Source organism: Sparus aurata, chromosome 12 (genome assembly GCF_900880675.1).
Source record: "Sparus aurata chromosome 12, fSpaAur1.1, whole genome shotgun sequence".
Taxonomy (NCBI): domain Eukaryota; kingdom Metazoa; phylum Chordata; class Actinopteri; order Spariformes; family Sparidae; genus Sparus; species Sparus aurata.
Window position 1 is genome coordinate 16,929,523 of NC_044198.1, and position 23,387 is coordinate 16,952,909.

Below are 23,387 nucleotides of genomic sequence, written 5' to 3' on the forward strand. Positions count from 1 at the left end.
GAGCAGCTCTGGATATACGCTTAATTACATTATTCACAACTATTATTTAACCATAGTATGTCTACTTCATCCGGTTTATCAGATATTCCTGCTTTAAAGGACAAGTCTGGTGATAATCTATGTTCTTCTTATGGTCAACAAATACTAAGATAACAATACACTGATTCGGCTAACATCAATTATATTGTGTAACTTATTCCCCTGTGGCTCAGACCTCCACAGCTGTTCAAAAACACATCAGTGAGCCACACCATTGACTTGAGCCAATTTTCCATACAATGTATATACAGATATGAATCCGCAGCTGAAAAAAGCCCCCAAAATAATTCACCTTTTTTTTTATCAATATTCAAACTTTTATAAGACTCTTACATGCAGTAGCTGCAAAAGGCGTAGTTAATTATGAATGTCTGCATAATAAAGTATGTATTAATCTTAATAAAGAGCTTAGTGACGCTTTAGCAATGACATAAGAGGTATCAACTCATTAATAGTGTTTGTAATGCTGTTATGTTATAAACAATGCTAAGAAGCTCATAAGGCTTTGATTAACTGTCATTATTAACTTTTAAGTTTCTTGATCACACAATAATCTAACATACATGTGTTTAAAATGGTATTATTAACACTTCTCATTAATGTTAATAAGCATCTTATAAGGGCCTTATTACCTATTAAATAACTCCTATTAGAAGGACCTAAAGCGTTACATTTAGTTATTAAACTACTGTGCTCAAAACATTTAAGAGTTGGCAAATGTACCTCTCTGTTATCAATATTGGGTAAAAGAAATAAGTCCTTGCAGCACAACATCAACAAATGAGCAATAAATCAGACAGAATCAGCACTGATTCATTGTTCGGGATCTAGTTTAGACTATGTTTAAGATATGAGAACTGTAGCGTAGCTTTGGTTAAATAATCAAAGGTTTTAATAAGGAAAAGCTTTAGTAAGATGTGAAGATAATATTGTTGTGGCTCCTACACTGAGGTATCGTGACAGCGCTGGCGTCCAAACGACACCGGCCGTTGTAACAAACTCCAACTTGACCGATTCTTTGGCTGAGCGGATCGCGACACGCACTCCATCCCGCCCCGTGCTCGCTTCCTCATCCCCAAGCATCCTCGCCACGCACCGCCATTAATGACGAGGAAATGCAAACAGTCTATATTAAAAAGGTACCATACCCTGATTACCTGCTTCTTTTTACAAGGCACGGCCACTCACCTGCCATAAATCAAGACACCGCTGTTAATGGTATTCCCTCTGCCTCATCTCTTAGCGCTTTATTTCTATGCCAGACGGCGGCATCATTATTATTATACATGCAAGAGATCTCTATTGGAGTACAGTTTGGCTAATGAGCACCTCTTAGTTGATCACATTAGACCTGCACTCGAGGACACTTAATTACCAGTGTTGCATTCGCTGTCGGGGGGGACACAGGAAGTCCTTTAATTAAGGTCTCTGCATCCTACCTATGTTTGTACAAGCGTGCGTCCTTGGGATATGGGATGCATTCTCATATAAAGGCGATAAAACATGCAGGGTGTGTGTGTGTGTGTGTGTGTGTGTGTGTGTGTGTGTGTGTGTGTGTGTGTGCGTGCATGTGAGTGTGGGTGGAGGATTTAGTGTGTTGCATTTGCGATACATATGTTTGTGCGAGCAAGTGGGTGTTTATTTATTTTTTTTTTCTTCCTCTCTCCGTGTTGTTGGTGTTTGTGAATGTGTGTGTGTGTGTGTGTGTGTGTGTGTGTGTGTGTGTGTGTGTGTGTGTGTGTGTGTGTGTGTGTAGGTGTGTGTGTGTGTGTGTGTGTGTGTGTAATATGATGGGTGTTTGAAGTTTGTCTCCCGAGTCTGGGATGGTTTTCAGTGTTTACAATGCACACACACACACACACAGGCGCACACACAGCGAGGCTTCCTGTGTCGTGAGGCTCTTTACTGTCTCTCCCCTTGCATTTCATATTCAGGCTCAGGGACTCTGGCTCGAGTCAGTGTCAGAAGAAAAACCTGCCCAGTCCACAGAAAGATGACTGTTTTCTCTCCCCCTCTCTCTCTTCTCTCTCTCTACCTCTCATTACATTCCTCCCCTCCTTTAATTTTCTCCCTCGCTCTCTGTCTCACTCCTTCACTCTCAGCTTCTCTCTCTCTCTCTCAAATAGGCTGAGGCTAGCAGTCAGGAAATGCACATCAGTCATAATACTTTCCTAAAATGAAAACAGATTCCGCTGCAGACCTTCAGTCTCAGTCTCTCTCTCTCTCTCTCTCTCTCTCTCTCTCTGTCTAGCTGAAAACATTCCTCTGTTTTCTCCTCTCGTCCTCCACCCTTCCCTCCTCTTAGCTCACCAGCTCGGATCCTTCTCTCTCCACCGTGCGACGGGGGTCTCGTTTGCTCCCCGTCACAGGCGGATGATTGGCCCGGCAGACGAGACGGTTGTTTCGCGGGGTTGTGTGTGTGTGTGTTTGTGTGTGTGATCACGGCCGATCGCGAGTGTGTGACATTGATCCGCTTGCGCCCCCATAAAGTCCCACAGTGCGGGGCACTCACGCTTTTCTAAGGTAGTTTTTTATTGATGCCGGTTGCTATAACAGGCAGTAAATCAGTGTGAGGGACGAGGTTAGTGCATGTTGGAATGCTGTTTAACAGGCTGTCAGACCAGAGCGCTCACCGGTTCGCCACAAGACCTTTATGTGAGCTAATATGACCTGGAGGAAAAGGTTAAGAAATACCACACCTTGGATGTTACACGCGTGTATTTTTGGCATGGAACTAATAATATTATCGTTGTGTATGCTATGAATTGACTGATCCATTTTGTAGTCCATAAAATGGCAGAATATAGGGCAGGAGAATGTACTGATAATACATTGTTGTCATGATATGAGACTGTATAACTTTTCACAAGTGTGCCTGACTTTTTCATTCAGGTGCATCATTTGGGTGCATCTGATTTATACATTTCAGATTCATTTGTAAATGATTGTAGAGAGGAATAAAAGGTGCAAATGCATGCTTTTCCTCATTCAGATCAAAGAAGTTGAGATAACCTAACATGTTTAATTATGAACTTAATGAATATAACACATTTTCAGGCACAATGGTGCAAACAAAAAAAATATTAATATAAAAAAATACTTTTTTAGGGAGCATGCGCAACCAAAACAGTCGCACCCAGGAGCCCTGTTATCTTAGGTTTTGGACATTGTTATATTGTGATACAGCATAAGTGTGTCCTTTCCTGGTTTTAAACACGGTATTACAGTAAAATGATGTCATTTTCTGAAAACTGCTTTTACCCAACGAGTCATTATATCCACATTACAGATGATTATTTATCAAAAATCTAGTTATCCCTACAAAACTGGTGCGATATTGATAAGAGGTATTTGGTCAGAAATCGTGTGATACTTAATTTTGTTTCCCAGTCCTGGCGTTTACGAAGCATTTTTGAGGAGATTTAAGGAGCATCGAGATATATATTTATACATCAAGTATCACGATAAAGACGAAAAATACTGTAAGGTTTAGATTTTTCTTTTTTCTGCCTTTTCATGGCTTTAATTAGACGGACAGCTTAGAGGGATGACAGCGAATGGCCACAGGTCAGTTTCGAACCTGCTACAGTGAGGACTCCGCCTCTGTGCTGTACATGCGGGACACATGCTCTACCAATGGAGTTACTGTGGCATCCAAACAATGTGTTTTTATCGCAAAGCCCGCGCAGAAAATTGTGAAAAATACCCAATACAGTTTCCTGGAGACAAAGCTGACACCTTCAACTTGTTGGAACAACCAGCAAAACCTCCAAAAAGGTATTTCATTAAAACAACAACACAGACAAAAGCAGGAAATCCTCATATGTGATGAGCTGGAAACCTCCAATTATTTACACATTATCAGAATTGCTGTCTGGTAAATTCTCTGTGATTAACTAAACAATTCATCAGCAGATAGTTCCAGCGTGAACAACAAGAGGTCAAATGCGTAAGCGAGCAGGATTTCTCTGCGTCTTCTTTCGCCGGATCAATACTCACACCTGATGAGATTCACTCACTTTCACTTCTTCTCGATGCTTATCAAGCAGCCATGTCTCAGTTTCCAACAAGCGGGATACAATCCGCATGCCTCAACCAGGACACTCGGTGTGTCATTACTGTTTTGCTCTGCCTTTGGACTTCCCTGCAGGAGCCCTTGCCAGTGAGCGACCGCTGTGGCACCAGCCAGTCATAAATATTCTCAACAAGCCAGCTGATGGATGGTCTCTTTCCCCGCTTCAGTTTGAAAGGGATGTTCACACAGGGCCCGCACGATGGCCAACAACGCCACGGCAGAGTGAATAAAACCTTTTTTTCACGCAAGGGAATAACCTCGACCGAGAGAGCTGAGGGGGACGTAATCACTGTTTTCGACTGCTGTGTGTCAGACTGAGTGAATTTAAGACGTGTGATGCTGGAGCGCTGACGCATTTGTTTTAAGCGTCAGCGGATTCAAACAAGATGCTTTTGAACGGCTTAAGATATTATTTTGAATCCCTTTCTCCCTGCTCGCTCCCTTTGCAGTCACAGAACTACACGAGAAGGACGAGCCACCAGAGCTTTGTTTGAGGTTTCAGAGATTTATGCAACAACTACAAAGTTTGTTTCTCCTCCCTAGCTAACAATTGAAACTCAAAGCATGTGGCATGTGTGGTGTGACAGTGGTCGTCCAGCATGATCACCTCAAAAGCCCTCAGGACCCCTGTGCTGTTGTGGTTCTCAGCAGCCCTGTGCCCAAAGCTCAGGCTACTGCATGCCTTTCCACTTGGCTGCCTGTTGTAGTAGGACAGTTAACTCGCTGATTGCAGGATGAAAACTGTGAAAACACGCACGGCACTCACATCTCCTCCACCCTCGACAAAACCAGTGCAGAGATGACACCGCCTGTGGAGTCAAAAACCCCTTTTTTCTTTCACAAGAACTGAGTGTGAAAGTGTTGCTTCCGCTGCCTGTGCGCTTGATTCATGCTGTCTGTCAAAATCTTAACAACCTTCCCTAATCTGCAGATTTACAACCTTTGCGAGCTACTTTTGTGGATCAACAACAACACGTGAGGGGATTGTTCGCTGAAGAGATCTGGCTTTAGAAGTATTATGAGTGCGCTGTGTAGTTTTGGGGGGAACATTTTTTAACCAGGAGAGAAAAGATCGTCCTGCCTGAACAACATCAATACACAAACTCTCGCTGTTGTCATGACTGAATAAACAACGTAACCTTAAAGACAACACAGTTTCATACTGTTTCTACTTTGTTTATATGTGGCGGACCCTGCCACCTCTCTAGCTTCAAACACTGTTCTGGGGACCTTATATTGTAATTCTTTTTTTTCTTCTTTTTTCTGATTTCCTTTTTTAAAACTCCATAGTGCTTCTTCAAAGGACAACAAAGTTTCATACTGTTTCATTTTGTTTATATGTGGCGGACCCTGCCACCTTTCTAGCTTGAAACAGTGTCCTGGGGACCTTATTTTCCTCTGAGAACAGCTTGTTTATGTAGCTATGGTAAAGACTAATATTTCTGAGTTTGTATCATGACATCATTAATATTGTTAATATCAAAATACTGTTGAATTTCCTCTCCAAAACTACATGGTCTCCTTTTCTTCTCCTTTAAAAGGACAACACAGTTTCATACTGTTTCACTTTGTTTACATATGGCGGACCCTGCCACCGTCCTCGCTTCGAACATGATGTTTCTCTGACAACAGCTTGTTTATTTACTTATGGAACAAAAAAATAAAACATGTTCTGAGCTCGAATCACTACCTCATTAATATTGCAAGCATTATAATTCTGAGTTCCTAAAAGAAACGACAGAGGGGCCCTTTAACAGACGGGTGTACAGCAGTACGCCTTCCTTTCCAAGTTAGTTGCTTGGCAATGCAACAGGAGTTCCAGCTACATTTCCAGTGAAATGATTATTTAAAAAGGGGGAGGAGGAGGATCATGGGCCAGAAAGCAGACTGTGTTTATCTGTTGTCTATCTGCTGAACAACCGTGCAAAAACTGCAAAACAGGGCGCCAGAATAAGCGGTCAGATTGTTTTGGTAGCATTTCTGGAAAATTGCGTTTTAAGCTTTTTTTAAGTGCAGTTGTTCTTCCTGGGATCGTGTTGGTTATTTTTTTAAGCCTACTGGGGCTGAGATGTCTTATTATAACAGGCTTCTTTTTTTAACCCCTCGCTAATGATTACCTAATAACAACACCAGCAATTGGTTCACCTTTGCACGGCGGACACGCGTGCCTCCTACTTGCCTTATGACTTGTCGATCGCCGCTGGTTGGCTCGCATGCGTGTGTGTGTGCGTGTGTGTGTGTGTGTGTGTGAACAGATGCGTGATGTATTGATACTGTACCAGAGAGAAGATGTTGGAGTGGCAGTCCTCAAGGCTTGCCCCGTTAGCCACCCAATTCGCTGTTGTAGTCATACTCGTCCGCCGTTGGGGTCGTCAGCGCTGGGCATGTCGAAATCCTACATCGGCATCAAAACACCGAGCAGGGGGGGGGGGGCTGACAGAATCGAGCACGGCTCAGGGTCCAGATAATAGAGGAATGGGCGTATTCAGAACAAAAAAAAGAAGTGCAGAATGCATCCATATAAAAAAAAAGCTTGCCCCCCCACCCACCCCCAGCACCCCACCACCACCAACAACCGCCCCCCGGGCGCACAACGGGATATAGTGTTGTAATGTAAATCCGAGCGTGTGCGTGGATCAAAACATGGTTACAATCCAGGTCAGGCAGATTCCAAATGTGATCATTGTCAGAGGCGGAGGGCAGAGAAGCGTATCCATTTCAATCCACGGCGCGCGCACACACACGCGCGCGCAAACACACACACACACAGACGCACACACACAGACGCACACACACAGGAAGATCAGCCTGTTTCCATATCACAGTCTTTTTTCCGCTGATAGTTTCATCATTGAATGAGCATAATCCATCTGGAGAACCACCAGCACCTCCACCACCTCCACCCCTCCCTCCAAAAAAATTAATGAATAAATAAAGAAACAGAGGAGTCCAAACTTCCTTCCTCCAAATATATCACACGCTCTGCAAAAAAAAAAAAAAAAGAAAAAAAGAAAAAAAAAACAATTAGAGCCGAGGCATTTTTAACATGCAGGGGGATCTGATTCCGTCTGCTCCACAAGCTGATGCACCACTTGTGATAGTTTTCGAGAATTGCATGAGCTATTTATAGCCGCCTTTTCTTACCACAACCGTCCCTCTCTCACAATGTAACCCTGCCTGTCCGCCTCGCACTAAACAGGAATGTTTAATCCCTCTGTTGCTCTTGAATTAAAAAAATAAATAAAAATAGAAAAATCGCACCGCGGACGAGGCGAGACGGAGACGAGGGGTCGCTGAGAGGGGGAAAAAGAAACAAGAAATAAGCCTCCCCCCTCCCTCCTTCCTCGGCTGATCCTCCGTGGCAAGGGCTGGACGACAGCAACCAAAAAAGAAGGAGCGAAAGAAAGTGGAGCGGGTTTCCAGCAGAGAGAAGAGGAAAAAAAAGCCCCGAACCGTGAGTCAAAAGAGCGTTCAGACGAGAAGAACTATTCTCACTGACTCCGCCACCAGGAAAAAAAACGACAAGCAGAGGGCTTCTGTAGAGGAGGCTAGAAAAAATCCTTCCTTCCTTTCAGTTTGATATCATTACGAAACGTCCTCTCTCCGACCACAACAGCCTCTCTCTCTCTCACACACACACACACACAAATATATATCAGATTTCTTCAAACGCACAAAGTGACAGTCCTCGTCTGGTGGATGTTGCACGCTGCAGATTTTCTCTCTCTCTCTCTCTCTCTCTCTCTCTCTCTGTCTTTCTGCTCCTCCTTCTCCTTCTCCTGCTCCTTCTTCTCCTTCTTCTTCTTCTGCCTCGACAAAATGATGGTTCGATTATTGAATTAAATCCTCCGACATGTGCACCGCGGCTCCCTCGGCGGCGACCTCCTTCCTCATTGTGCGCGTCGTTATATTGGTAAATAAGTGTGCGCGCAGGCTGCCCGTGTCATTCTCACTCTCTGTGTCTGTTTGCTTTACGCGAAGCGCCGCTGAAGCATTTTCTCTCTCTCCCTCCCTCCCTCTCTCTCTCTCTCTCTCTCTCTGTCTCTCTCTCTCTCCCTTCGCGCACGATCGTCCTGCCCACCACGCATTGTAATGTAATGGCGGTCGGAAGCGTACTACCGAGACTCGCCTTCCCATTTGGCCAAGTTTGCGCTCACGTGATCAAAGTCTGGGATTACTGGACTGTTCGGTATCTTGCTGATATGAGGCTGGATGCGTCCGTGCGCCGCTGTCAGCCTTTCATAGTTGCCACTTAAAAAAAAAAAGAAGAAAAAAACGGTCTAGGGTCATCCGTCCGTCAACGTGCTCTCATATGATTTTACACCGTGTTCCTGTTTTTTTTTTTTTTTTCTCTCTCTTGTTCCATCGCTTTGTGGTGTCTCTCTGTGTTACATAATGTAACAGTGTTCTCACAACAGAGGATGTGACAGAATAGAGGTCAGAGTGACTTACTGAGCTCATGCTGCGTTTCATAAGAGCCATCTATGTAGGTTAGTCTTACACTCATCAAATGCATTGCATCATTCACAGCACTCGGAGCACTTTTGGTGGTCTTTATTATTATTTGGGAATCATTTCACAGATGAGGGAAATGTGTCAAATCGTGCTTTGTTTGCAGTCATCCTAATCTGGATGTATACACAGGGCCGTATCCAACATTTAGAGGTACTGAGGGCTTGATGATATGAATTCCCCCCTGGGATCCCAGAGATATATTTTTAATATTTTCTTCCTTTTCATATTTTATTTATTGAGCTACCTGTTCAGTTTTAGGGATCTATTTGCAATAATAGAAGATAATATTCATTATTTTATTTTCCCAAGTGTATGTACATGTCTTTTCTTACCTTAGAATGAACCCTAGAGGGCATCAAAAGGGCGTTACATTAAAATCTGGACACAACCTTGAAGGCGGAGCTAAACGCTGCTCAGTGGCACATGAAGCCAAAATGGATCGACATCCTGGCTATAAAATTACCCAGATCTTCCGTATTGTGCAGCGCATAGAGTGTGCATACATGTATCAAAACAGTTTAATCATATGCTCTTTTAGATTTTTCCAATTTTACTAGACTGAATGGCTCAATTTATGATGGTTAATGGAGTCATTTCACGAGGGTTGTGATGCTCAAAAAACAAAACAAAACAGACACTTCTTTCACAATGGAAAATAGTATTTTTGGACCCCATTGTTGTAATGGCACGGTTTGGCCACTACGAAAGTTGGCTTCAGAGCCTGGCGCTCTTCACAGGGCCTTGGTGCATCCTCTTCCACGTTGAGCCACCATGTTGCTACAGTAGCTCAGAACAGACAAACCAAACAGTGGCTCTACAAAGGGACTTTGACATGTTTTGCCACTCTTCACACTACCTGCCCAGTATCCGACAGAAGACACACAAGTTTGCAAATAGATGGTGAAAATAGTCGAGCATTTAGCGGCTAAAGAGGCAGATATTTTTTCTCAAGGGTGGTGGAGACCAAAAGCAGCGCAAAAAGGAGAGTGACTATTACAAATGTTGTTACAAATGTACAAAGGTTGCTAAATCCCCTGACAAAAAGGCTAGGCAGAAGGTGATTAAAACTGCCCAGAAGATCTACAGAGCATCAGTGATATTGGTGAAGTGAGGTGGCTGCAAAGATACTACAAGCCAGCAGCCACCCCAGCTACAGCCTGTTCACCCTGCTGCTATCTGCCAAAAGATACAGAAGTATCCGCTGCCGCACCACCAGAGTGCAGCTTCCGTCCTCAGACTGTGAACTCATCTTTATGACGGTTAATTCATTAGTGGGTTTTGTGTGCATAATTTAGGATACTGCAATCGGAGTTCTTGTGATGGACAATACAAACATATTGTATCACCCTTCCTACTCTCCACTCATGCGTGGTGTGTTGTTGTGTTTACGTAGACGTATTGTTGGAGGTTTTGTTTACTCTGTCCACAGAGAGCTTCAGTTGTTCTCTGGGTCTGCAGGTGGTGCCCTTTGAGGCTGAAGAACAAAAGATTATTAATAAAGCCACAGTTTCCTGAGGTGAACGGAAGAGGCCATCCAGGAGTCAGTGCATCAAATATTTGTGTCGCTATCAATAATGCATTGGATATTAGATGCTGTATGCACTATACGTTTGGATTTCTTTTACGTTTGTATTACAAAGGTCGCTGGATTCGATGGTTTCATCTTCAAACTTACACATTTTCTTACATTTGTTTGCTCAATCCTTTTTTATCAATGTTAATGCTCATCTTGTAAACCGAACTATGATACTTCAGTGCAGAGTTGTTTATCTCGTGTATAATTTTAGTCATGAATAAACAGGAGAATGAATAGTCAATAGCTACAGACCTTTGCACATGGATCCCCCTCGAGGTCTGTCAGTTTATTCAGTCAATAAGCTTTTTTATCCCTCAATCACATTATCCTTTGCTGACAAATAAAATCGTTTAACAACGAACTGAATGGCTTTTTTTCATTTTGTAGCTGTAAATGTGCAATGATTTTTCGAAATGCCCTCACTGTGTAAAAAATTACTTCACCCTTTATCCTATTATCAGGCTTTGCTTTCCAGGGATTTATTTTGCATGTCAGTGTGACTGCGTGACGATCCAGCTGAGAAGACTGAATTAGTTACACACAGTGACGAGAGGAGTTTCTCCTCCCTGACAGATTTTTACCATGGAATAGATAACAGCGCTTTCTTAAAGTGAGGTGTGGTGTGAAGGGCGGTGGAGGTAAGAAGTGTCATCAGAGAGTCAGAGGGCCTAGATCGTCTAAAGATCAGCATCAGCAATTACAATGATCTAATAGGATCTGAGTGAAAAACTACAATCCATCATAGTCAAGTAAAAACATATCACATTCATTTTAAAGGAGACATCTTCAGGTTCATAATATCATTTTTGGGTTACTACTTGTATAGGTTTACATGTTTTCATGCTCAAGAAAACACGTCGATTTTCTCATGCTGTCCAGTGCCGCAGTCTCTTCTGACTGGTCGGCTCACACACGCCTGAGCCACCATCGCTAACAACAACAGAGCAGCCGTGCTAAATCAATTGTCACGTGCCAAACTAGCCATGAATTACTCAAATGTATAACATGGTGATGTAGTGTGATATCACAAAGTCATGAGAATAAAGGCAGGTCTACTGACTGACTTTGTCTTATTTATTGTCATATATGCATATATGTGTGTATGTATAAGTGCACAATGAGAAATGTCTTGATAAAAAAACATAACCATCTTTATTCAATGCTCCTTTTCCATGTTTTACCATCAACCTCCCAAAATACATATTGTTGTGCAAGATTCAGGTGTTCTGGGTGACTCTTGTCTTTCAGTATAAACCATCATTAAGTACAAAGTGTGTCAAACATATTCGATGCAGTGATTTCCCTGATGTTGTCATATTGACTGAAATAAAATCCTGTGTCCGCTTTGTCTGAGACAAGACCAAGTAAAAATGTAGTAGATTCCAAGACGAGACAGAGACCATCAAAAAAGCCAGATTTCAATACTGCAACACTACTTGCATTATCATTCTCTTACATATGACGAGATGAGAATAATATTGTTTATCACAGCAATTTCTAGGACGATGAAAAACTAGTCGTGGTTACGGGCCTTTGTTGCAGCTCCCGGAGTTTTACATTTTCTCGAACATCAAACCCAGCATTACGTGAAGTGTACAAACGGATCCACCGTGGCAGTAGTTTGATTTCTGTTTCATTATTCATAGGAATTTCCAGGCTGAACGTCTACATGTAAGAGATGTAACCTCAAGTGTAAATCTAACAGAGCTATTTATAGACAACTGTATATCCCACTTGCTGCCATACATCTCTAGTAAAGATCATCATAACGTGACACATCCAATCCATTATGATATAAGTACACCTCTGACATTAATCACTGTGCACAGCTTTATGTATTTGAGAAAACAGCTTGCAGCTGGTACATACTGCCACAGAGAGGGAGCCTTTAGTCCAGTGATTCCTCTTCTATCTGAAAAGCAGTGAGGGAAAGATATGAATCAGATGGATGAGCGAGGGCTTAGCCTGGCAGTTATTGATCCCTTTGCTCCCGGACTGATCCAGGACTCATTTGGAGACTTTTTTCCCCCTCTTTTGTTCGATACATCCTTAAAGGCTTTCAAAAGACTCTCGCACACAGTTTGGCACACTTGGTGAGAAGCTGATGGGATGAGATGCTATCAGTTTGAATAAATCTATTTCAATATGCCACGTATTTCCCCTCATCAGGCCCCCGCTGACTTTATCTGTGTGTGAGGAGAAAAGAGGCATCACTGCTCTGATTAAAGATAATGTGTTTGTCTAGACGACATGTTTTCTGTTTTGGTAGTGTGTGCGTTTAATGTGTGGCTCTGTTAAAGTATACAGGGATATAAACTAACATGGTGCAGTAACCTACAAACGTATAGTCGCATGAATATATGCAGACATGCAGGGTGGCACAAGTCTTTCAGCGACACATCAAATATATTATTTAGACCTAGTCTTTTAATAGCTCAATGGTATATGTGTTCACTTTGTTCAAATTTGTGTTTGTCATTTTGTCACTTAAAACACATTTGTCAACTTTGCAGAGTTTCAGAATTGAAATTGAGAACTAGAACTACAGAAGTGCCAAAAAAAAGAAAAGAAAAAAAAAGAAAACTGTTCCTCTCTCAATTGTGCTGGTTTATTAAAGCCCCTTAAACTCGGCTAGAAATCTTGACATTTTTTTCTATATCATTTAACATGAACAACTAAAACAACAAAGGTATTATTTATCTAAGGTGCAGTTTGTAATTTGATAACTACAATCATAAACAGAAGGTGAACAACTGATAGTTTAAATGACATGTCAAAGACATTTATATACTGTGTTACAGAGATATCTTCTGCAGTTAGCATGCTAACCAGCTATCCCTGGCTAGCCCTGTCTGGGAATGCCACTTTAGCTGTAAATCACCTCTGTACTGTATTACCTGCTGTCAACTGGCCCTCGCCAGCATTCCCCGCTTTTAGCAGCAGTTACCGGTTACATGACAGTGAAGCAGACGTGTAACAAATCATGTGGCAGGTAAGCCATCTTAGACGTTGCTTAAGTTTTAATGCTGCATTTAGTACACCTGGCTAAAACTAGCTAGTACATGCAAAGAACTTACACACTAGCTTATACAATTAATTTAAAAATAGCATTAATAATAATGTTGCTGAATCCTGTTTGGGCATCATCATCTTTTTCTAACATAGAATACAAAACATATTTTTATGTCAAATAAACAAAAGTGTTCCAAATTTGAAGAAAATTGTGTGTTGTTGTTGGGTCCCATTGCCCATAGTGAAGCTGATTGATTACAAAAAAACATCATATATAGGTCATGATGATGAACAATGCTCGTGTACTTGTTCTTCTAAATGTTTTTGCATACAGCTAACTGTTGGAGGGCTCATTATTAATTTAGGACGAGCATATTGCGAGGGACTGCGCTCGCATGGACATCGGAGGCTGTTTATCATTCACACCCAGAGAGGAATGTGTGTTCCTTTGAAGAACAAGCAGTAGCCTCGCAGTATCTTCATTAGTGATTGATGGATCACCGTGCGCTAAGTTAACACACACCTAGCAGCAAATTCTCTCCATAAAATCAGATGCGAGTTTCTCCTCTCTTCGCGGGCTCCAATACCTCTCTGGCATTTCCTGGAGCGCGGAGAGTCTGGCTGAGAAGAATAGATGGTGTGCATTATAATGAACATGGGCTGACACCACCTCATCCATCATTCCACCCAGGAAAATTATAGCAGTGCCAGAGAGAGAGAGAGGAGGGGAAGAGAGAGAGAGAGACTTTAAATCACAGAACGTCTACAGGTCTAACTCTTCGAAGACTGTCATCAGCTCATTGCTGTTGTTTTTTAACTGCCCAGTCCACTTTTGATTTTGCTCTCAGAAGAAAGCTGTTTGTCTCCCTGTCAGTTCGCTGGACACCGACTGTAACTCCCCTAATGCATTTTACCTTGAATATACTTTTGAGACTTCCACTCGCATGCTTTGTTGTGTCTGCCTGTGAGACAGCACTCTGAATTCTGACTGCCATTTCTGCTACTGATTATTATCTAGTCTGCTGATTATTTTTTTATGATTGATGTTATTTCTATAAAATGACCTTCACAAGTGCTCAGACCCCTCAAGGTGATGTCTTCTACTGCCAAGTCCAAAACACAAAGGTATTTGGTTTACTACAAAATAAAACAGAGCAAAACAGCTAATCCTGACATTTAAGAAGCTGGAAACATGTATATGTGTGTGTTGCATTACTAGCCATGCAAGTGGCATGGTAATGTAAATGACAATGCCAGTCCACCATGTTGGTTCAGACTGAGAGGTATAGACAACTATCCAATGGATTTTCCGGAGATTCTGTGCCTGGCATTCATTTTCCCCTGAAGATGAATCTTGAATGACTTAGGTATCTGCAGAAATTTTCTCTCTTCTTCCAATCAATCATTTTGTTTTTATTGAAATGCCTCAACATTCACTTGACAGGTTGGTTTTCTACGCAAATTCATTGTCCCCAGAGGATGAATCCTACAAAGTTTAATCATCCCCTCACTCTTGCACCAGAAAAGGTGGTTGATATGTTTTGGTTTTCATTTAAATATCTGACAATTTGTGGGATGGATTGAGGATGAGTTATAAAAACTTTGGTCCTCATCAGGTCAACTCTCCTTCCGTCCTATACTTATGTTTAAAAACTAATGATATTGCCATCAGTCTTAGATATAAGGAAATGTTAGCATGCTAACTTCCATCCATTATCGGCAACTTGCTGCCTAACAGCTAAAAAAGTATTATACTGCCTTAGCAGGTTCACATTATCTTGTATCATATTACTGTGAGCATGTTAGCATTTAGCTCAAGGTGATGCCATGCATGCTGCGTCACAGAGAAGCTAGCATGACTTTAATAAAAAATGTCTTCACGGGCTGTTGTGTAGGATTTAGTGGCATCAAGTGGTGCGTTTACAAATTGCAACCAACTGAACACCCCTCATCTCACCCTGCCCTACAAGAAATAATGCTGTAAAAACATGGCGGTGTGACATGAAAAACACAACAATTCTCAGTTTCAGGTGTTGATGCTGTATTTCATCTCTGCCATTACTATATTCATCTCCTGGCCCTTTAAATCCTACACACTGGACCTTTAAACATGAAGTTGCTGCGGAATAGGCAAAATTTCTGATTTACAAATCAAATTGTTGCAATGCTAAACTCAGGCCTGCTCATCTACTCTACAATCTAATATCACATATCTTAATATTTTACTGTTCTCTTTTTCCTGTCCTGTGATGCTTGTAGCCTCCTTTTGTACTCTGATACTAATGACTGTAGTGTCTGTCTGCTGGCGAAGGATGCACTCCACTGACCATGATCCTCTCTCCCCTGTGAGCCCGCTAAGCCCAGTATAATTCATTCTGATACTGTTTCTGCTCTTTTGTCATTATATGCACATTTCTCAACTTACCAAAGATTTGTTTCTGGGCACTGACACACAATTCAATTACGCCAAGCACTCATGAGCTTTTCAGGCTTTTTAATTAATTAGTCTTTTTTATATCAAAGGACACAGTGGAGGTGACAGTGTGTTTGTTTACCTGCTCCTGTGTATGTGTGTGTGTGTGTGCGTGCGCGTGTGTGTGTGTGTGTGTGTGTGTGTGTGTGTGTGTGTGTGTGTGTGTATGTGCACGCTCATCTGTGATCTCAAGTGATTCACCCGAGCGCGGTGAAGACCGCTGTCTGACTGACTGTTTCCGCAGCATATTGATTTCACGATGAGCAGACGATGTCTTTGTGAGATTACCAGGGAGATGGGGGAAATTAGACTTTATCTCATAACAACACAAGATGAGGAATCATATGGTATGTTATCTGATTTTTTAGATCACTGCAAGTCGTCAATCCCGCTAAAACACAGATGACATGTGTGCTGTAGGCCCGCTCTTCAGGGTGATTCCCACACATACATTGTAAGAAACTGGCAAATCAAGTGCAAGATGGTAAAACAAAATAAAGATTTTAATCTAAATTGCAAATAGTAGCTTAAAGTTATGCAGAGATAGCCTGAAGGTTAGAGCCAGGCCTTTAATCCCATGTTGCCCTAGTAAACCTCCTCCGTGGCCACTATAGAAAAACCTGGTGATATTGCATATTTCAACCTGCAAGTAGAAGAATATAGCCCAAGCCGTGTGCTGCGCTTTCATGTAGAAATATTACCACAGATAGTGCTTTAAGTGACCAGCCAGCATTTCCACTTGGCTGCACCCTCTGATGCCACCTGAACAGAATTCAGTAGGAGCCTTCAAGCTCCTCATACATAATGTATTGCTGAAGGTCTGCTCAGTTTTCATGTTCTCCTAATTCATTTCACAAAGAGAGGGAGAGCTCTGCCAGCATACAGAGCACACAGGCTCCATCACGCCGTAACACTGTCAAATTAGGACTCACCACTTCACCACAGACGAGCAGTCGTGTTGCTTTTCGTTCGACGTCAATCTTTATCAAGCCGATACATATTGATCCGTAGGAGTCAGACTAATTCCTGGTATCACTCTGCCGATGTAAAGGTCATGATTTCCTGATGTATACTGTATTTTGCGGTTGTTTCCCTGCTGTCCTTCAGTGTGTTACAGATACTTGGGCATGTAAAAGGTCTTGAAAGTTAAAGGTGCAGTATGGAACTATTGACTGCCAGTTAAATTCCCAATACTCAGAATAACATATCACTAGAGTAACCACTAACTGCTGCTGTTAGCTGGTTAGCACAATGGCTGAGCTGCTAGCTGGGAGTTCGGAGTATTTACACTGCTAGCACAGGAGCTTTGGTCAGGATGGGCTGGGTCTAGCTGGATAGCATGCTAACTTCTTGAGCACAATACACAGATTTCATAACGTCAAAATTCTTACACACTTTGTTTTTTAGAACAGCCAGTGTCCGCACCAACGAGAGCTCGTCTCTCTCACAGACAACACTGCTCCTGAAACACCTCGTCAGTAGTCCCGCCTTTATGCCGTGACTTGTTGACATCACACCAGTGACACACATTTGCATAATTTAAATACCTATATATGCACAATGGATGTGAAGCTAACAGCAAGCTGAAAATACATCCGCGCCGCCAGGAAACAAGGTAAGTGGTGCTGGCTCAGGCGTGTGCAAGCTGACCAATCAGAGCAGATTGGGTATACAGGAGGGAGGGCCTTAAAGAGACAGGAGCTAGAACAGAGCGTTTCAGAAAGAGAGGGGATACAGTGCTGCTGTTTGAGAAAACTGATGTGTTTTCATAGCATTAAAGCATGTAAAACTATTTAAGCAGTAACCTGAAGCAAAATTAACAACGTGAAAATGAGCTTAATGTCTCTTTTACTTTCTTTTGTGGTGATCGTTACATTATTTTTAGTTTTAGTTTTCTATTTATCGTCTTTTGACATGTTTCAATCGATCGACTACGATGTTTGCCTTTATTTTCTAAAAGATTCTATTTAAAAAATAAATCACTAACCACAATACCAATAATATGCTAATTCTACCCCTTTGAGAGTAAACAACTTGATAAAATCAGCATAGCAGCAGAATTCTCCATGCTCTTTGTCTCCATGTTTCAGAGGCAGAAACTGATATTTATTAGCTTAACGCTCAGTGACAAGGCACACTGGCCTTGCCCTTCATTTTTCATGTTGCTTTCTCTTATTTCTTTTGTTGGGGTGATTTGATGTGCCATGATTGTCTTTTGTTTCTCTTCTGCTCACAGCATAAAATCATTCATGAAAATCAATCCAAACCTAACCCGCTCCTCTGCTTCTCAAAACGTAGCCTTCCGCTGACCTCAATAAATCGACCAGTGAGCGTCAAACATTTCAGTTAGTGCCCTTAAAGTGGCCTTTTCCGCAAACATAGTACTCCACTAAAGGGGGGCACTGTGTGTTTGTGCGCGCGTGTGTGTGTGTGTATGTGTGAGAGAGAGAGAGAGACAGAGAGAAAGAGAGAGGGGAGCAAGATTGTTGTAGTAACTACCATTGTAGCATAATACAATTATGGCCCATTGCCCATTATCATTTTAGTTTATGTTGTTTAAATGGGGAGATATCCTGTTCGGTCTGCCCTCTATCTGGGTGTCAAGTTAAAGAACAAAATCAGGAAGTCAAATGATATCTAGTTACTGATGCCTCTACTTTTGTGAGTAGTTTTTTCTAGCTGTGCAAGCAGCAGGGCTCTAGGGATGTCAATGTCTGATGGTTCAAACTGCAATATCTAAAATAAATATTGCCCTGAAATTTCACACAGCTGTCCAAGGGGCCCAGAAGATAACTTTAGTGACCCTCAGACTATTCCTGTGGTTCCACGAGAAGGGCACAGATGTCACTGATCCTGCAGGATGGACTGACACCACCTTTTGACATTTGTTGTTTCCAGAGTATGAATACTACTGACTTTGGTGAGCCCTTCCTTTTTTTTCCTCTAGCGCCACCGTGTGAGTCGCAAATATTGGATAGGTTGCTATGATATTTGGTACACACACTCATGTTAATTATAATACATTTGGTGTTGTTCCCACACTTAGTTTAATGACCAAATACCTTTAAAACCTAATGACATTCAAATTAGCTTCAGCTGCTGTTGCTTTGTTCATTACTAATTAGCGAATGCTAGCGTGCTAACACACTAAGCTGAGGTGGTGAACATCAGACGGCTGCAGGAATGAGTTGAGGTGAGTTAGCATTATAGCACTGTTGTCTTGTGATTCATGATACACAGATTTTAATGTTTATTTCTGCAACATAAAATATGTCAATACACTACTTGTGAATTTTGAAGCTTTTACGTACCGATACAAGGTGGCTGAACAGGACTACAGAGGTTCTCGGGGACATTGAACGTCACCGGAAACTCTCTAACTCACTAGTTTGTCTTGACAGTCGGACTTTACTTGAAAACCATTCTAACTCAATGTTTTCATCTCATCAACTGATAATTTTAAAGTTAAGTGTGGATTATATAGTGCTGTGGGAAGTTAAGTGGTGGTGATGATGTTTGTTCAACCTAACTTTAGCCTTTTACTTCCGGTGATAGAATGGGAGAAAGCACATGAATGCAGCATCATTACAGACATTAGCATTTAAATTAAAGCGTCCCATTACCCAAGTACAACCCCGTAGAGCAGCTAGCATGCCGATAAACACTTGAGAGGGGTCATTTTTGGTTTCAACACTTGGTTATCCTGTCCGCTTCAGGGTTAGTTCATTTCAGCCCCCTGCGCCCATGATGGGACAGTCCTGAAGGCTGGAACCTGTCCCAGTAATGCACTGGGCAACAGGCCTCTCCATTCCCCAGGATCTCATTGTAACATCTGCTGCTGCCAGTTATTCCCTTGTCCAAGGACCTCTGTACCCAGTGCAGAAGCTGGCATGTTAATTCACACCAGCTTCTACTTTACCTCCTATTCACCTGCTGCAGTTTGTTTGCATAGTCCTCTCCATTACCCTCTGCTCACAGTCCGCAGATATTATCTGATCTCGATTTGTAATCCACACATGGCACAAAAGCGGCGAAGAAATCAGAGCTCTGCATCTCTATTGAATCACCTTTTAGCACCTGTTCCTGCGGAAGGTCAGGTGCCTCTGAAGGGCCAGCTGCCGGAGAGAAACAATGGAGATGAAAAAGACTGCGAGCTAAGAAGGCCCCTCCGCCCCCCTACATTGTTATAGAGAGCAGCGGCCTTCACCGCCGACACTGGATGACATTTTGTTTGTCATACCATAAAAGGCTTCACATATTAATCTATCACATAAGTCACAGGGCTAAGCGAGATCAAAACATTCATCTTTTTGAAAAAAGTCTGGAAACCCAAACAAGGCAGCTCGAGGGAGAGTTCCAGCTAAACACCAAACTGTGTACTTATATGGACTGTACAGTTAAAGCAAGAACAGAGGATTACAGTAAATATAATGGAAAAGAAATTATGGCAGGACGTGACTTTCTCTGTGCTCAAGACTCGTTTTAATGGAACATAATGATGTATGTACGCCCAGACAGCAGATCCCAAGGACAGTCGTTTCAGTATTACATTCAAGCAAAACAGGAAAAGGGAAGAAAACTAAAAATGTAAGAATAAAAGAAAAAATAGTGTAGTATGTAGACTAATTTCTTTTTATAATAAATAGACATAATACAGATTTGTGTTGGCCTGAAATAGAATAAAACATTAAATTGTATTACGCTGTGCCATGTAATGACACACCATTTGCAAATTGTGTGTGTGCACAGTAGTTTAGCAAATTCTGCATCTGAACACTCACTACAATATGACCCCACAAACTGTATGTGAAATAGGACAAGAGCGACAGATATTCACTGAAGGCTTGTTTTTCTTGCATCTGGCTGTATGGACATCAGTGTGTGTGGTGGGGGGTGGAGGCAGCTGAAAGCCTGGGAATGCCTACAAAAAAAAAAGAGGCAGCGAGACGAGTGAGAAGGAGAGAGGGAGGTCTTTTGGCCACTTGTGGCCTTCACAACCCAGGCACAAATCATAGAGGGACATGGCAATCTGAGTGACAGATGAACAATGCTCCCATTTTGCAGCCCCCTGTGAACAGGCCCATCTATCACAGGAGGGGAGATTAATTCAATTCATCAGCTTTTTGTCTCCTTGGGCCCCCTAATGCCACCTGATATTGCTCAAAGGGGGCTTATAAATGTTTGTGGACTTGAACTGAGCCTGCTTGCTTGACACTGAATTAAAACATTACTCTTTACTCTTTGCGGTACACTAGTTTTTTGCCAACAGCCTGCCTGCCAATTCTGCCATAATTCTGATCAAGATGAATTCTTATGAAGGGGAAAATGCTTGCCAAAGGGGGCGATTACATAAAGTGGAGTTTACAAAGTGAGAAGAGCTTTGGTGATAAGAGGGGGCTGCTGGGTACAGAGGAAAATACTGTCAAAGTTTCAGAGAAAAAATCTCAATCGTCAACTTTTATCCAGATCTTCTGAAGGCGCAGAAGAAACAGACACCATGAGGCCTATTAGCTTTATAGTGTCAAGGACTATTCACACAATGAGCAATCTAGATAACTTCATTCAACAAGTCTGGCCTGTTAAATCTTTGCTGGCTAACTCAACAATACTCTTATTTAAAAAAATATATATATTACACAAACATGTTAGAAATATTAATGATGCAAGAGGCCAAAAACTACTGATTATCCATGATCAGGGCAGCCAAAAATAGGGCCCACATGCCAAAGTTGGCCCACTGTAAGGTTCAATTTGGATGTTTCTAGTGAAAGAAAAATATTTATTTATTTGCAAAAAATGCAATAATGTGTGCCGTTTTATTTTTGTGAGAAAAAAATGCTCTTTACATATGTAGAGATCCCTAATTATTTATTTTATTGTCTCATCTGAGCATGGTGGGCAGAGTGACACTGCACCGGGATACTAGTACAATTCTACATCTCAATAATACATTACAACACATTAGGTGCTTGAATTTGGCCAATTGCGCACTATTATGTTTCAGTTTTGGCCCTCGAAGGGAAAAACGTTTGGGGACCTCAGTTTAGATAATTGATCCAAAATAACATTTCAGCATCTTTATCATTTTTCAAAGTTGCGTTCTCAAAAACATAAAATGCATAAAGGACCAAATAAATCTTATTTGAGGATGGACTCAAGAAATCTATGATGATAATCCCAGATTAGTGAGGGGACACAAGGCCCAATCCGCTCGTGTCACATTAAATCATTACAAAGTGTGAGTTTGATGTATAGGGAGATACAGGGCTTACATATGTACATTCTATTCAAGTGGATCTGTGGAGCACGAGACACAACACAATGATGGCGGTGACCTCTAGTGGCCATCACTTTAACTGAAAAGGATTTATAAGAAATAAAAGAAGCTGTTTCTAGAAAATGAAACCAAAGCAAAGTCCCATCTGTTCACTTATTTAAAACAAGTTTGGTTTTGAAAGGCTTTTAAAGAGACTTCATATGTGATTAGGAACTCCTGCCATTTTCAAGATGAGAAACACTTAAACATGGAGAGTACCTACCTTGTGTGATGTTTAAACACATGTAAACATGCTTTTCTGGACATTCATAGCACAAGTATACTTACAGAATGCATAAAAAGACTTTTGTTGCTTTACCTTTTTTGTGTATCACGTATATATAAAAACACAAGTCACACAGTGTACATGTCGATTTTTCTAACTTCTCTCCCTCATTCACCCATCATGCTCTTACCCTGGAATACAGAACAAATAACACTGCCTACAGTGTAAAAATGGCACTTTACAGTCAGCCATCAGTGACTGAAGGTGTAGAGGCCAAAATAGATTGAGGGTATTGAAAAAGGAGCCCAACATAAGAGTTGAATCTATAGAGTCCTGAATGCATTTACTGGTCCTAGTATTGCATGATTGAACCCTGACGTTTTAATTATTCAGGTGGTCCACACAGTGAAACGTCATTTCTTCCAACCCATTAGGATTCTTCTGAAAATACCTCTTAGACAAATATGTCTTTGGGCAATTAAGCAGCTTCTGATCTTAAATTGTCTCAGGGGTTTCTCCCCTTTAGTGCCGTAAGGCTGGCACGTCCACCAATATCCAGACAACAAATAAGATAAAGTCTCTTTTACATTCACTTCTCATTCCTTGGGTCGTGTCCCCCTAATTTCTGATGTACTTTCAGTCCATTTGTATGAAAGACAAGCTGTCCAACACCTACAGTCCCATTTCCTTTTGACTCAGTCAGAAAAACATGAGACTTCTTGAGAACAGTTTCAGCACAATGCTCAGTTTATTTTTTACTGATAAACCTCCCTCTGAGGCTTATAATGAATCCTGCCGCCCCTCCAGACACACATGTAATAGGTCACGCTCAGAGATCCCACTATAGACACCAGCAGGATGACTGCGACCAGGACGATTTTCCACACCGCTGATTCTTCCACATCATCCGAATCTAAAAACAGGGAATAAAACACTCAGTGAATGAACGGGAGGCCATTGACAATCACATCATAATGCTCTGGATCATTAATCCACGACTGCGTCCAGCTCACCTTGTTCTTTCATAACATACGGCTCTGCAGTGGTCAGTAGGATGTGGCCCTCCGTCACCACTTCAACAACTTCCGGCGGGCTCACGGGCCACATGCTGTCCTCAAATGACAGTCCATCATCGTCTTCATACTGTGGGCTCTC

General features: G+C 41.8%; 1 protein-coding gene across 6 annotated transcripts in view; it reads right to left on the reverse strand.

Annotated features, from left to right (window-relative positions):
* Positions 1 to 6,645, reverse strand: part of LOC115592655 (mediator of RNA polymerase II transcription subunit 13-like) — an 87,345-nt gene extending 80,700 nt beyond the window's left edge. For 5 of the 6 annotated variants that reach the window (XM_030435683.1, XM_030435685.1, XM_030435684.1 and 2 more), the window contains exon 1: positions 6,394 to 6,645. In XM_030435683.1, the coding sequence (XP_030291543.1) occupies positions 6,394 to 6,465 (72 nt within the window). In that variant the 5' untranslated portion in view covers positions 6,466 to 6,645. The remainder of the gene's footprint in view (positions 1 to 6,393) is intronic. The other variant, XM_030435680.1, reaches the window with a different exon arrangement.
* Positions 6,646 to 23,387: the final 16,742 nt, after the last annotated feature.